Source organism: Tupaia chinensis, unplaced genomic scaffold (genome assembly GCF_000334495.1).
Source record: "Tupaia chinensis unplaced genomic scaffold, TupChi_1.0 Scaffold000661_1, whole genome shotgun sequence".
Taxonomy (NCBI): Eukaryota; Metazoa; Chordata; class Mammalia; order Scandentia; family Tupaiidae; genus Tupaia; species Tupaia belangeri.
The window spans coordinates 183,173-197,331 of record NW_006160183.1 but is presented as its reverse complement, the minus strand read 5'-3'; the positions used below and the strand labels follow the sequence as shown (position 1 = coordinate 197,331).

The 14,159-nt window shown below is 39.0% G+C and overlaps 1 protein-coding gene and 1 pseudogene across 1 annotated transcript in view; both read right to left on the bottom strand.

The window, feature by feature from the left end:
* STPG4 (sperm-tail PG-rich repeat containing 4) overlaps nt 1–14,159 on the bottom strand; it is a 40,454-nt gene that overhangs the window by 10,481 nt on the left and 15,814 nt on the right. Inside the window, exons 4-5 of the mRNA XM_006159878.3 lie at nt 14,077–14,141; nt 12,620–12,674 (exon numbers count right to left, since the gene is read on the bottom strand). Coding sequence (XP_006159940.2) covers nt 12,620–12,674; nt 14,077–14,141 — 120 coding nt within the window. The remainder of the gene's footprint in view (nt 1–12,619; nt 12,675–14,076; nt 14,142–14,159) is intronic.
* Nucleotides 8,933–10,308, bottom strand: LOC102493884 (fatty acid-binding protein 5-like; annotated as a pseudogene).

Genomic DNA, 14,159 nt, shown 5'->3' with positions numbered 1-14,159 from the left:
TAGGGCACATGCAGTCACCAGAAAGACAGAGAGAGACAGAGAGACAGAAAGCGAAAAATCACCCCTCGCCAGGAGTGATGGCCATGTCACAATCCCTTCTCCTCCATTCTCCTCTTGGGATCTTGAGCATGCATGAATACACGCCCAGTGTGAGTTTAAGCCACTGGGTCCGGGACTCGAACTTCAGTTGACTACATGGGAGTTCAGGAGATATAGCCATTACGCCAACTGCTGGCCCTTCCCTTTTAAAATCTTTCTACAATGAACATAATTGCTCATATGCATACTTAATGTGTAGTTAAATGAATATAGAACAGGTAAAAAGAAAAAAGAGAGTAGTAAAAAAAAAAAAAAGATAAAGCCAACGGTAAGATTAGAACAAAGACATGTATCTTAGAAGATTTTTTTAAATAGGTGCAGCTGGCCACAAATAAGCCCAACTTGGCAGAAGAAGCACTCAGACTGCAGACCCCTGCTGGATTGAAGTGTAAGGTTTTCCCCTGTTTACTCTGGCTGGTGGTACAGCAATGTCATTAGCACTGCCATTCTTAACTACTCTTCCGTGAATGGAGACTGTTATTAACAGCAGACACAAGTCCGATAATCAATACATTGATGATGTGCCTCATAATTTTACAACTCATGGCAGAGAGATAAAAACAGTAGTTTTCAAACTGGTACATACATGTGACTGAAGTCACAATCAGGGTGAGGCTCTCTGGTGTGAACTTATACTCACAATAGAGAAATGTGGGTCACCATGAACTCAAAGGAGTTTTTAAAAAGCAAAGGGATTCTGAACAGAAACAATTGTGCAACTTCCTCTGTTTGGTAATAATAATGCAGTTCTCTCAAGCTAGATGGGCAGCTGGGGATGGTAAGTGTGCTATAATTGATTCCATATCTATGACAGCCATCTGCTGAATGGCTAAGAAAAACTGACTGCACTATTTCCCCCAGCCTGTGGTGGCTTTCCTTTCTAAGCTTCCAAGTCACAGCTCCTTGGAAGTACAGGCGTAGGGCCTGATGAAGCACTAATGTGTCCCTATGTCATCCGGCAGCTTCTTTGCATGGACTTGGTCATCTGAATCAAAAAAACTAAGTAGTGGAGCAGAAAGAAATTACTGAAATTACTGCTACATGCAGCAGATGGAATTTTTTAAGGGGGAGCACTAAAGAAGTGGATACAGGCCCAAAGTTCATATTCCAAAAGCCACAGGAATGTTGTGGCAAAGACATGACTGTTCTAAGTGAGACTGATCACTCAAGGGTTCTGCGATGGCAGGGAAACAGCTCTAGCAGAGTCCCACTGCCACTCTATTCAAGGATGGCTTGAGTGGGCAGATGACTCAAAATGTGCCATTTCTGGACCCAGTTCAAAGAGAGGGTATTTAAAAGCAAGAAAAACATTTGAACTGTGTTCTGCTCTTCCTCAAAGTTAAACATTCTGCTCCCTTATTTACTGGGGATCAAAATAGTGATCCAGAGCCTCAGTCTCACATTATGTATGAAGTACACAGGAGGGGAGGCATCCATGTTCATTGGGCAGCACTAGGCACCTCTTAAAAAAAAAAAGGGGGGACCAGCAGTTAGCGTAATGGCTATGTTCCTGAACTCCCATGTAGCCGACCACAGTTTGAGTCCCGGACCTGGTGGCTTAAACTCATGCCAGGAGTGTGCATGCCCAAGATACCGAGAGGAGAATAGAGGAGAAGAGTTTGTGGTGTGGCCATCCCCCCCTGGAGGGTGATTTCTCGCTTTCTGTCCCTCTGTCGCTCTGTCTTTCTGGCAAGTGCACACGCCCTAGGGCAAAAGCCTCTCAAAAAAAAAAAAAAATCAAATGACTGGGCCAGTCCTACAACCTGGTAGTTGAGGGACTCAGATCCCACATAATGGACCATAGTTCAAGTCTTGACTCTGGCTGCTTGAGAAGCATGCCAGGCATGTACATGCATGCCCAGAACCCTGGGAGAATTGAGAAGTGGAGGAGAAGGGATGACTATACACATACTACAGCATGACTAGAGCACACTGGGGAGTGCTTTCTCCCACTCTCTCTCTCTGTCTCACCATCTCTTTCTGGTGAGTGCACATGCCCTCTGGCAGTTTCAAATAACTATTTTTTCCCCTCAGGCAGGGGGAAAAAAATAGAATGGACTGTTTCCTAAATCTTGGTTTTGCCAGGGTCATAATTTGGTAACTCTCTGTTTCCCAAAGCTAAACCTTTTAAAGACCATTGACATTCAGAGGAGAATAGAAAAGTCACTGTCCTTAGTCTGTTTTGTGTTAATATAACAGAATACCTGAGACTGATCATTTTTTTAAAGAATTATTTTATTTAACTTTATTCACTTGTTTTAATTTGAACACAGAGGGACACAGTGAGAGAGAGAGAGAGAGAGAGAAACTGGGAAACAAACCGCCAGGTCCGGGACTCAAACCAGTCTGCCATGTGGGAGTTCAGCGCCCTTAACCACCACACCACCTGCTGGCCCTACTGAGACTGGTAATTTATAAATGATAGAAATCTATTTGGGCCAGCAAGTGGCATGGTGGTTAAGGCACAAGATTCCCACCCGTCAAAGTCCTGAACCTGGCAGCTTACTTGCTTTCTCATTTTCTCTCTCTCTCAAATTGAATAATAATAATACATAAAATTAAATAATTCCTTGGGGGAAAAAAGAGATTTATTTGCCTTATTGTTCTGGAGGCTGGGAAGCCCAAGAGCCTGGTGTTGGCTTCTGGTAAAGGAATGCCATGTCATTCCATGGCAAAGAGCAGAAAGACAAACAAGCACCCAAGACAGACCAAGAGAGTTCACTCCTAAAAACTCTTTTTAAAAAGGTATTTGGCATAATGATTATGTTGCTGAACCCCTTGGAACTCATACCAAGCCAGGGTGCATGCGTGTCCAAAATCCTGAGAGGAGAATGGAGAAGGGATTGTGGTGTGCTTTGGGGGCAGTGGGGTGAGTTCTTGCTTTCTATCTCTCTGTTTCTCTCTGCATCTCTGGCGAGTGCATGTGCCCTATAGCAAAAATCTCTGTAAATAAATAAATAAATACATAAAACTACCCATGAGAGAGATTAAAGGTCTCACCTTACAATACTGTTACATCAGCAAAGTTTCTACATGAGTTTTGGAGGGGACAAACATTTCACACCAGTCACCCTCCTCAAGTCATAGAACTTGATGCTAAAAGAAACTACAGGAAGGCCAGCCAGGTGTGTGGTGGTTAAGGTGACTGGATTCCAAATGGCCCACTGTGCAGTTTGAGTTCCAGACCTGGCTGCTTGAAAAACATGTCAGATGCATGTGCATGCATGCCCCAAATCCCAAGAAGAGTGGAGGAAAAGGGATTGTAGTGTGGTATGCTTACATCTCAGCCCTCCTGAAGAGATGATAAAACCCCTCTCTTCCCTCTGAAAAAGGTCTGTTAAGGGCCTAGCAGTAGTATGTCTCTCTTGAATGCTGAAAACCACATAAATGATAGGGGTTTGGTTCCCAGGTCAACTTGGATATGCCAGGTGTATGTGTCTGCCTGTGATCTCAGCTGCCTAGGATGGCTGAGGGGAGGATCAAAGACTGACACTCCATCAGAGTGCTTTTCTCTCTCTTCCTCTTGAAAGAAACTTTAGAAAAGAAAATGTCATATTTAACTGCATTTCTACTTGAGGACAACCTTAACCAACAAAAACTGTAGATTATTACTCAAATGAATACAATACCTTTGATCTCAGAAGAGTTTATAGTCCAGCAAGCGACATAAGCAGAACCAAACAAAACACCACAAAATAATGTACGAAGGTGTGAGAGGCTGGGGTAATGCCGAGTGATAGCTGAGCTAACTGCCTAGGCCTGGGACACAAACCATGGTTGGCCATGTGAGAGTCTAGCACCTCAACCACCACACCACTTGCTAGTCCCTAAATACATACATTTTAAAACTTATCTTGTGTGATTTCATTAGAATTTCAAACATGAAGAGCCAACAGGTGACATGGTGGTTAAGGGCACTCAATTCCCACATGGCCTACCACAATTCAAGTTCTGTACCTGGTGGCTTGCTTTCTCACTTTCTCTCTTTCTCTCTCTCTCTCTCATTCTATCCCTCTCTGGTCAAATTAAAATAAATGGATAAATAACATTAAATAAAAATTTTTTTTTAAAAAAAAGAATCTCAAACATGAAATAGAGGATGTCCCAAAAGATTCTCAGAAAAAAACACTAAAATAACAAGATTTCTTTTTTTAAACCTGAATTAGTGTACAGTTGCAATGGTAAAATATGTTCATATGTTTTAGTTTAACTTTTTTTTTTTGAGAGAGAAGCAAGACTTTAATGAAGAATGCTACAAGTATGGACAATAATTAGTTCTCATATTTTAAAAAAAGATTACAGAAAACAATTTACTGAAATTTTTTTCTAAAAAGCCAGTCTTTAAGGGTTTCCAAGTGAGACAGCAAGCACAACACAATACAAAAGGAGAAGGGAATGTTGAATTCTGGTGCAAGACACTAACACAGCACAATTAGGGACCAGGCAGAAGCAACTGTTTCACAAAGAATGGAATTAGACATTTATGTTCAATCCAGATTTTTTTTAAGCTTTAAAAGTAGTATAATTTTTTAAGGTAATATCTAAATCAAACTTTATTAAATACTTTGAAATTTTGATTCCATCTAAAGTGGGTTCATCTAAACAGTCTTTTTGTGGGTCAAATTATTCTTGGATAATGAAGACTCCTGTACATAAAGTACTTAAAAACAAGATTAACTATTGACAAGGATATGACTGAATAAATTATGATACCATAACTTCATTATTTATCCAATAAAAATAAAGTTTAAAAGAATTTCTAGGGCATGTTGGTTAAGATGCTAGACTCCCACATAGTTGACTGTGGTTCAAGCCCCAGACCTAGCAGCTTGAAAATCACTTCAGGCATGTCTATGTGTGTGCCCAAAATTCCAAGAGGAGAATGGAGACAGGATTGCAGCATGGTCACCCCTCCCCAGGGGATGATTTCTCACTTTCCCTCCCTCTGTCTCTGATGAGCACATGCATTCTATGGCAAAACCAAAAAAAAAAAAAATAATTCTAATAACATGACAATAAAAGATGCTATGTATAAAAAAGGATTTTTTTAAAATTACAAAGAAAAAAGGGGAGAAAATTAATACTATTAGTTGCATATGAGAAATAAGTAATTTTTATTTTTATTTATTATTGTTTACTTATTATTATTATTATTATTTAATTTGCTATAGGGTGCATGTACTTGCCAGAGAGAGAGAGAAAGTGAGAAAGCATCCTCCCACACCCCCTGGGGTATGGTCACCCCACAATCCATTCTCCTCCATTTCACCTTTTGAGATTTTTGAGCTCACATGTACACACACCTGGCATATTTGTCGAATTGCTGTCTGGGAGTCCAACTGTGTTGTCAACCATGTGAGATCCAGCCACCTTAACCACCATGCTACTGGCTGACCCAAGAAATTTTTAAAATAAAGTTTTCTATATTTTCCAAATATTTTATATTTTCACTCTAACTTAAATATTGTTATATTTTCACTTAAGTTTTAGGACATTTTATCAAGGTGATATAAAAAATATAGTTTTTAAAACAGTTGGTGGCCAAAGTCTTATAATGAAACATGAAATGTTCTACTCCCATCCCTCTCCCATTCATTCCCAAAGATGACTTCTTTTTTTTTTTTCTTTTGAGTTTGTAACATGCAGGACAGAATGGTGAACATAATGTTTCACTGAAATAACACTATCCTGATCCATTCAGGCAACTATCACTCTTAGAAACATCTCTTACACATCTCTTGAGAAAGCCTAAAACAACTATTTTTAACTCTTAGCTATCCTTCTAGCAGTCATTGTCTTTTCTACAGTATTGAGTCATAGGAAAAGTCATGACGCATTTTTCAATGGAAAACATAGAAAAATACGTCATAATTTTCCAACAACCTAACAGTATGTTCCTATTGTTATTTCTTAATTTGTATTTTTAAAATGATCTATTGACTGCTTCCTAGAATAAATGAGAATCTGATTCTCTTGTTCTACTCACCACTCCTCTCTCCTTATCTACTCAAAATAGTATTTTAAGGCCAGTCCAATAGCAGAACGGTTAAGTGCTGTACATAAAAAGCCAGGTCCTGCATGCTGACTGGTTCAAGTCTTGGCCCTGAAAAATCACACCAGGCCTGCATGTATACATGCTCCAAATCCTGAGAAGATGGAGAAATGGAGGAAGAGGGATTTGTGACCATGTCCAATCAGGGAGTGTTTTGTCTCTCTTTTGCATGTACATGTGTATGTGACACACACATGAGCCTTCTGGTATAAAAAATATTTAAAATCATTAACCAATGTTTACTAAATAAATATTATTTCCTGCAATGTCCAGTTCCATAATATGATTTCTTTCCTTGTACAGCTTTTTGTTTTACCTGGAGTTAATAGTGCCCTGTTTCTTCGCTTGTGAATTTTGCTATACTGTACATATTTTCTTAATTTTTTTCTACCTTATCAGCTATTATTTCTTTTTCTGTGGGTTTGTCATTTTTTATTAATTTAAAAATTATTATTCATACATTAAATTGCTATACATCATTTAGATTGTGAAGAGACTTTACCCAGTATGATATACACCTCTGTCCAGCCCAGTTGAGACTATTATACACATCCTTGTCAACAGATAAGAAGTCTTATCTGTGTCCCACAAGTATCTTATCTCTCCATTTTCCCCCAAATTTCCTTTCTTATACTATTCCCCTCCCACACTCTCTTTCCACTTTGTCTCTAGTGTCCACTACAATTTTTAATGCTTTTATGTTCTCCAGTCTTTCAGACTCTACCATAGAGTGCAGACAGTTGGTATATGAGGATTAAGAGAGACAGTCATGTTAGTCACTGAGCACTGTGCATCACACCAGATGGTAGTCAAGATGATCATTAGAGTCAATTATCTACAAAGTTTCTCAAGAGTCCTTGATAGTTCTGTGATCTAAAGCACACCCACAAGAGTGCTCTGAGAATACATTTTTTGCACACAAATCACAACCTGGGCTATTTCTTTGCCTTAGAACACTTCCCATGAAAGAATTCTTTCCACTTTTCACTTTTTTAAAGACAGGATGTTCCAAATCAGTGAATCACTTTTATTTATAAAATGAAATGTGTGAGGTGATATCAGTGCAAATGGTAAAGATCTCCAAAAATCTTATCCATAGAAGCAATGAGCACACCAACAAAAATCATCAGAATTAACTACTTTGTACTATTTTACATGACAGGCTGCTTGTACTGTAGGATGCCTACCTGAAGTCAAAGAAAATTATTTTTAATTTAGTTGCACTTTACTAATAGTTAACAAGTGGTTAACTCACTTAAGACATACCAAATAAAATCCCATTTTCACCCAGTGGGAGGAAAAGCTGGTATCTTCACTGCTTGCTGCCAAAGTCAACTAAGCACATGCATTTATCTCTGTGCCTTCCTCATCAAATAAAAACAAAATAAGGTATCACTATTTCCCCCTTCACACATACATACCTATATATACACACATACACAAAGAACCAAGGGAAAAGACAGCAGCCAACAAGAGATAACAGCATATTTTTGGAAGATGTGAAGCAATTTGGAGGAATGGCACCTGTGAGGTGAAAGCAGGAGTAAGATTGAAAACAGGAGGTTTGGTTGAATGTTTTCATCCCAAGTTTAAGCCTACCTCATCTCCAGCTGTCAGACAACTCCCTTTCCAACCCCTATATAAGAAACAGGGGGATTAGTTTCTGCAGAGACTTCACCAGAGATCTGGATTCAGGAAACCCAGACACTCAAGGTTCCTGAGGGGCCTTAACTGAAAACAAGAATTGAATGAACTTCGTAGGACCCAAGGCTCCTTCTCCTACTCAGCTCCCAGAACATTGGCTTATATCCCAGGTAGGAGGCTGATGAGTCGTTCTGAAGCAACTGATGTGTTCTAGAGAAAAGAGCTACAGATACAAATAATTATGGCCTACCAAAGGAAAAACCAGGTCTTCATCCCATCCATCCCCTGTGAAACCCACCTGGAGATAATCCCCACCTGTTTGTTTCCTATGGTTGCTATACCAAATTAACTATAAATTTAGCGGCATAAAGCAACAGAAATGTATTCTGTCATAGTTCTGGAGGCTGAAGTTTGAAATCAGTTTCACTGAGCTAAAATCAAGGTATCAGCAGGGCCATGCTCCCTCCAGAGGCTCTAGGAGGAGAATCTATTTCTTGCCTTCCAGCCTCTGGGGGCCGCCAGCATTTCTTAGCTTGTGGCTGTATCACTCTTTATCACTCTGATCTCTGCCTCCTCAGTATTTACACCACCTCCTCCTCCTTTGTGCCGTCCCCTTATATGGATACTTGAGATTGCATTTAGAGCTCACTCTGAAAATCCAAGATAATGTCACCATCTCAAAATCCATAATTGAATCTATAAAATTTCTGCCATATATGGTAACATTCTTATATTCCAGGGAACAGGACATGGGTATAATTTTGGGGGTCATTACTTAATCACTCTCATACAGAGAGCTTTCAATCATTCTTTTAGTGTTTCACACTTAAATGTGAGAGCAAAAATTTTTCATCTCTAGTAGATATTTGAATTTCTTGTTTCACAAATTGTCCATTCATGGCTTTGATCTGTTTTACTTTTCTTTCTTTCTTTTTTTTAGTACAAACACCTTTATTTACTAACCAAAGCGGTGATCCAAATTAAATCAACACTTGGAAATAGGTGCATGTAAAATGTTTGCAGTAAAGGTAATTGAACACAGTAATGAAAAAAAAAAAAGTAGTATGGAGATTTGCTCATTGAACTGAGCTTGTTCATTCTCGCAACTAGTTCCTATCTGAAGTAATGATGGAATTTTTATTCTACATTTTCATAGACTCGAGTACAGGTGACATTATTCATGATACAGTCCACCACTAATTTTCCATCTCGTAATTTTCTTTTAATTGTGTTCTTTCCCATCCCATTCTTGATGTTGAACCAACACACTATCCTTAAAGTCACAGACAGTCTGAGTTTTTCTGCCATCAGCTGCAGTTTCTTCAAACATTTCTCCCAGGGTACAAGAAAACTGTGGGGTTTCTTTGTTTTATTTTGTTTTTAATTTTTATTTTTTAGAGGTTTTTGCTATAGGGCACTCGCCAGAAAGACAGAAAACGAGAAATCACCCCCCCCCCCAGCGGGGCTGGCCACACCGGAATCCCTTCTCCTCCATTCTCCTCTCGGGATCTTGGGCCCACACACACACACGTATGGCATGAGTTTAAGCCCCCAGGACTGGGACTTGAAACCCGGTTGACTACACGGAAGTCCAGCAACATACTCATTACGCCAACTGTTGTTCCCACAACTGTTGTTTTTACAGTGCTCTCAGTTTTTACAGTGAGGTTATTCCCATCACAAGTACTGATACAATCTGGTCTGGCCATTGCACCCATTTTTCGCAGGGCTATTCCCACACCTAGTTCCTTCAGGTATTCACTAAAGCCTTTGCTGTCCACCAGGTGCCATCTTCCTGCCAGCTGCTGAACATCAGCCATGGTGAGTGCCAGCACGTGGGCGAGTGCAACGAACAGGGCGGAGACCCGGGTGAGGAGCTTGAAGTGCCGATCTGTTTTACTTTTCTGGTGATGTTTCCCCATAGATTAAGAGAATTTTATAGATAAGGGCATTAACCCTTTATCTGATGTATACTTTTCCTAATTTGCATTTGCCTTTACTTTTGTTTATAGTTTGATTTCTGGTATGCAAAAAATTTTAGATGTTATTTTATAATCAGATCTAAGATTCTTTTCCTTTGAAATTTTTTTCCATTGCTACTATCTCAAAAAGTCTGAGATTAGATATATCATTATATATTTTCTCCTGGCTTTATGGTTTCAGAAGTATCTAATCCTTTAATCAACATAGAATTTATTTTAATGTATGGCATCAAGTGTGAATCTAACTTAATTTTTTCAAGTTATTTAATTGTCTAGCACAAAATATATTTTCCTTAAATTTGTATATTCTAGAATTTTCTCAGCTCTCTCGAATTCTCTTGTAGGTGTTCTCTGTATGTTCTTTCCCCCCTTTTATGAAAAAGAGGAAGAGAAAGAGAGGTAAATAGAAATAGGCACCCTTGTCATGATCTCTTGGCCTCACAATCCTCCTGTCCCAGCGTCCTAACTAGGCAGGATCAGGTGCCCAACCTATTCAGGTCAGCACAGGAGCCAAACCTGGCCTCCCCTGTGGCCTACAGCCTCCCAAACAGTGGCACCATCTGTGTACCACTGCAGCTGAACCTGTACAGTCTTTTTTGACCTGGGTTTATAATTACAAATAAATAACAATTGTCTATCAAACTATCTCAAAGTGATTTTATTCTTAGCTTGACTCCTTTTTAAAAATAATTATTTTATTTAACTTTATGTATTATTATTATTATTTTCCAGTTTGATCAGAGAGGGACAGAGAAAGAGAGGGAAAGTGAGAAACCAAACCACCAGGTCTTGGACTTGAACCACCGTAAGCCATGTGGGAGTTCAGTGCCTTTAACCACCATGATACCTGCCAGCTCCTCAAAGTAATTTCTAATTTTCTCATTCTTCCAGATTATTTATATTATTATAGGCACTCTTCACTTAACCCCGAGTTTCATTCCAAAGACCAGGCTGTTAAGTGAATGGATAAGCTTAAAGGTGATATATTTTGGTGTGTCGCGGCACCACAGGGTATATATTTTTCAATAGAAATCACATGACACCACACTAGAGTAATGTAATTCAATCCACACAAAGCAAAGCATACATGAGATAAGCACCAGAAAGTGACAAGACACACCAGACAACAATGATATAAATCTGGCATAATGCTTTTTTATTTATTCTGAATACTACTATGGGCATACAATAAAGTACAAGTGTATAAGTTAAATATGTAGTTTTGGGTGATTTTGCATGCTTCATGGGTGAATATAAAGGACTGTGGGAATGAGACAAATATTAAGAAAGGAGATTCCCAAGACTCACATAGACTTAGAAAGGAACTTTCCTGGTCCTAAGTCTGAGAGTGCTCGTTATACAGGTAGGCTGTTAAATGAAGAGTGACTGTATTTATTTTTTGACATCCTACTAGTTACTTATCTAAAAAAGTTCATTCTATCATAACTCACATACATATATTTGGAGATACTTAGAGACAGAAAAATATTTTCACATATTTGTTTTCTTTCCTTTTTTTTTTTTTTTTGTAAATTCACAATAAAGTGGAAGGACATGAAGTGAGAGAGAGAGAAAGAAATGAGGACCTTCTGCAGCATCTGGTCACACTGTGATCCTTTTCCTCCAGTCCTCTAGTCCACCGATCTTGGGCACTTACCCAGCATGTTTCGGGGTGACTGGACTGGGACTTTGAACCATGGTTGCCCAGTGAGATCTGGTTTCTCTTGAGCAGCTCATTACCTTTACACTAGCCCATTTTCATGTATATTAAAGAAAAACTAGAAATACTCTTCCTTTTTGTTGTTAATACAATAATTATTGAATATCTCTGGTGATTTAATTAATTGATTCAACAAAGACTATGTGACATCCACATTTCTACGTATACAGGACAAAAACATAAAAATTCTTACCTTCACAAAATGTACATTCAATTGGGGGACAGATAAAAATAGGATAGTAAATTTTAAAATGTATCACACAGTAATGAATGCTATGAAGAAAAAATAAACCAAGAAAGGGAGATTGGAAATTCTGAAGAAGTGACTAGAGAAAACTTTACTAGGAAAGTGATATTTGAATCTTGATAAAGACCCAAAGAAAGTAAAGCAGTCAGACATTTTGTTCTATAATTTGCCACAAATGGATTATTTACATTGAAATTCCCAGCATATCTTTGGATATACTGTAAATATATTTTAAATTAGTTGCATTAATCATTCATAGCTTAGTTACCACAATGTGAAAAATGTTAATCTTTTTTCTCTCTTTTTTATTCATGATAGAGTAAATGCATGTCCATGAGAGAGTGAGAGAAAGAGAAAGGAGCACCCTCTACCAGCATATGGTCAATCCTCCAGCCCTTTGGATCTTAGGCACTGGCACAGTTGCCCAGAGTGTTTCCGGCTAACAGGGCCATGGATTTGAACCACAGTCAACATGGGATTCAGCCTCTTGCAAGCAGCACATTACCCTTGCACCACAGAGCTGGCTTCAAAATGTTAATTATAATGTATCAAAAAGGGTCTGGCTCTCTAACTTGGTGGTTGATGTGGCCAGATTTCAGATGGCTGACTACACGGTTTGTATCCCAAACCCAGTAACTTAAAAAATATGCCAGGTGTATGTGCATGCATGCCCAAAATCCCAAAAGGAGGAAGATATGGAGGAGAAGGAATTGCAGCATGACCATTCCTCATAGGGAGTGCATTCTCCTCTCCCTCTCTTTCTCTGTCTCTCTCTGGCAAACACAGGTACCCTCTAGCACAAAGAAAAATCAAACCAAATAAAAGGAATTAGAACATTGAGTTCATCATAAGTTAAATATCTACATTATACTTACAGGAGTGAAACAGCTTGTTGGGAATCTCTGGACTGTTGAACGAAATACGAAGTTCCTATGTTAAGAAAAAAAGGCAATTTTCTAAATCTATTTTTTTAAAGTAAATTTATTTCATGAGAGACAGAGAGAGAGAGAGAGTAAGAGAAAGACAAGCACCCTCAACAGAGTTTTACATCACAATCCTCCCTTAGTCTTTCCAGCCAGTTGGATCACATCAGCTCAGTGTGTACAGGTTGACCGAAGAACCAAAATCTAATCTTCCATGTGGCTCCAGCGTTAAGCAGTGTACTACCGCCATTCCACTGTAGCTGGGTCTTTCTAATTTTTTTTTTTAATCCATTATAGAGAATGTGTGAGTGTGCATGTGAGACAGAGAGTGGGAGAGAAAGAGAAGCATTGTTAGTTGGATGTGGTGATACTGTGATCCTCTTCCCCCAACTTTCCAGCTGATCATGGGCATCCATGTATATTCCCAATGTTTCAGGTCTGCTGGTTCAAGGATCCAAATCCTAGGTCAGTCATGTATTTTCCAGCACTGCAGTTTGTTACACTACTGACTGCATCACAGAAGCTGGGCCTAATGAATTTTTTAAACTGAAGGTTGTTATTAACTTATTCCTTATCTATCATTAAATATGTGAGAATGCTAATCTGGATATGAGGTGTATAAATAAATGAGGTTTAAAATCCATGAATACAGAGTTAGTCAGTGGATCCAGTTAAGGTAGCTGGATCCCACATGGCCAACTGTGTGGCTTGAGTCCTATACCCGGCAGCTTGAAAAACATTCCAGGTGCATATGTGTGCATGCTCAAAATCCCAAAAGGAGAAATAAAGAAGGGATTACAGTGTGACCATATTACCCAGGGTGTGTGTGTGTGTGGGGGGGTACTTTCTTACTTTCTGTCTCTCTTTGGTGAACTGACATGCCCTCTAGCAAGTTTAAGGGGAAAAAAGCCATTGGGACCAGCAGATGGCAGACAGAACAGTGGTTGGATCCAGCAGGGCTAACTGTATAGCATAGGCCCCACACCCAGGAGCTTGAAAATCACACTAGGCAAGTGCACATGCCCAAAATCCCAAGAGGGGAATGGAGGAGAAAGGACTGCTGCCGTGTGTCATCATGGGAGGGGCTCTTTTTCTGTCTTTCTCCAGCAAGCACATGCCTGATAGCAAAGAAACAACAACAACACAAATAAGGGGTTGGTCAGTTATGTGGTGGTTAAAGTATTGGACTCCCATGTGGTTGACTCCAGATCAAATGCTGGACCTGGTGGCTTGTTTTCTCACTTTCCCTTTCTCTCTTTCTGTCTCTCTCTAGTCAAATTTAAAAATAATAATAATAAATAAAATTTAATTTTAAAATTATTTTTTAAAACATGAATATATATGTAAGACGTGTGAGTATTTAAGGGATGAGTGAAATGATTAAATATAACTTAATAGTTTATAATTACCTGGAAGCATACTTGGGAACTGGTATAGGAAGTATTTCATATTGCCCTGGGGAAAGCTGAAGTGTCTACAAAGAATAGACAAG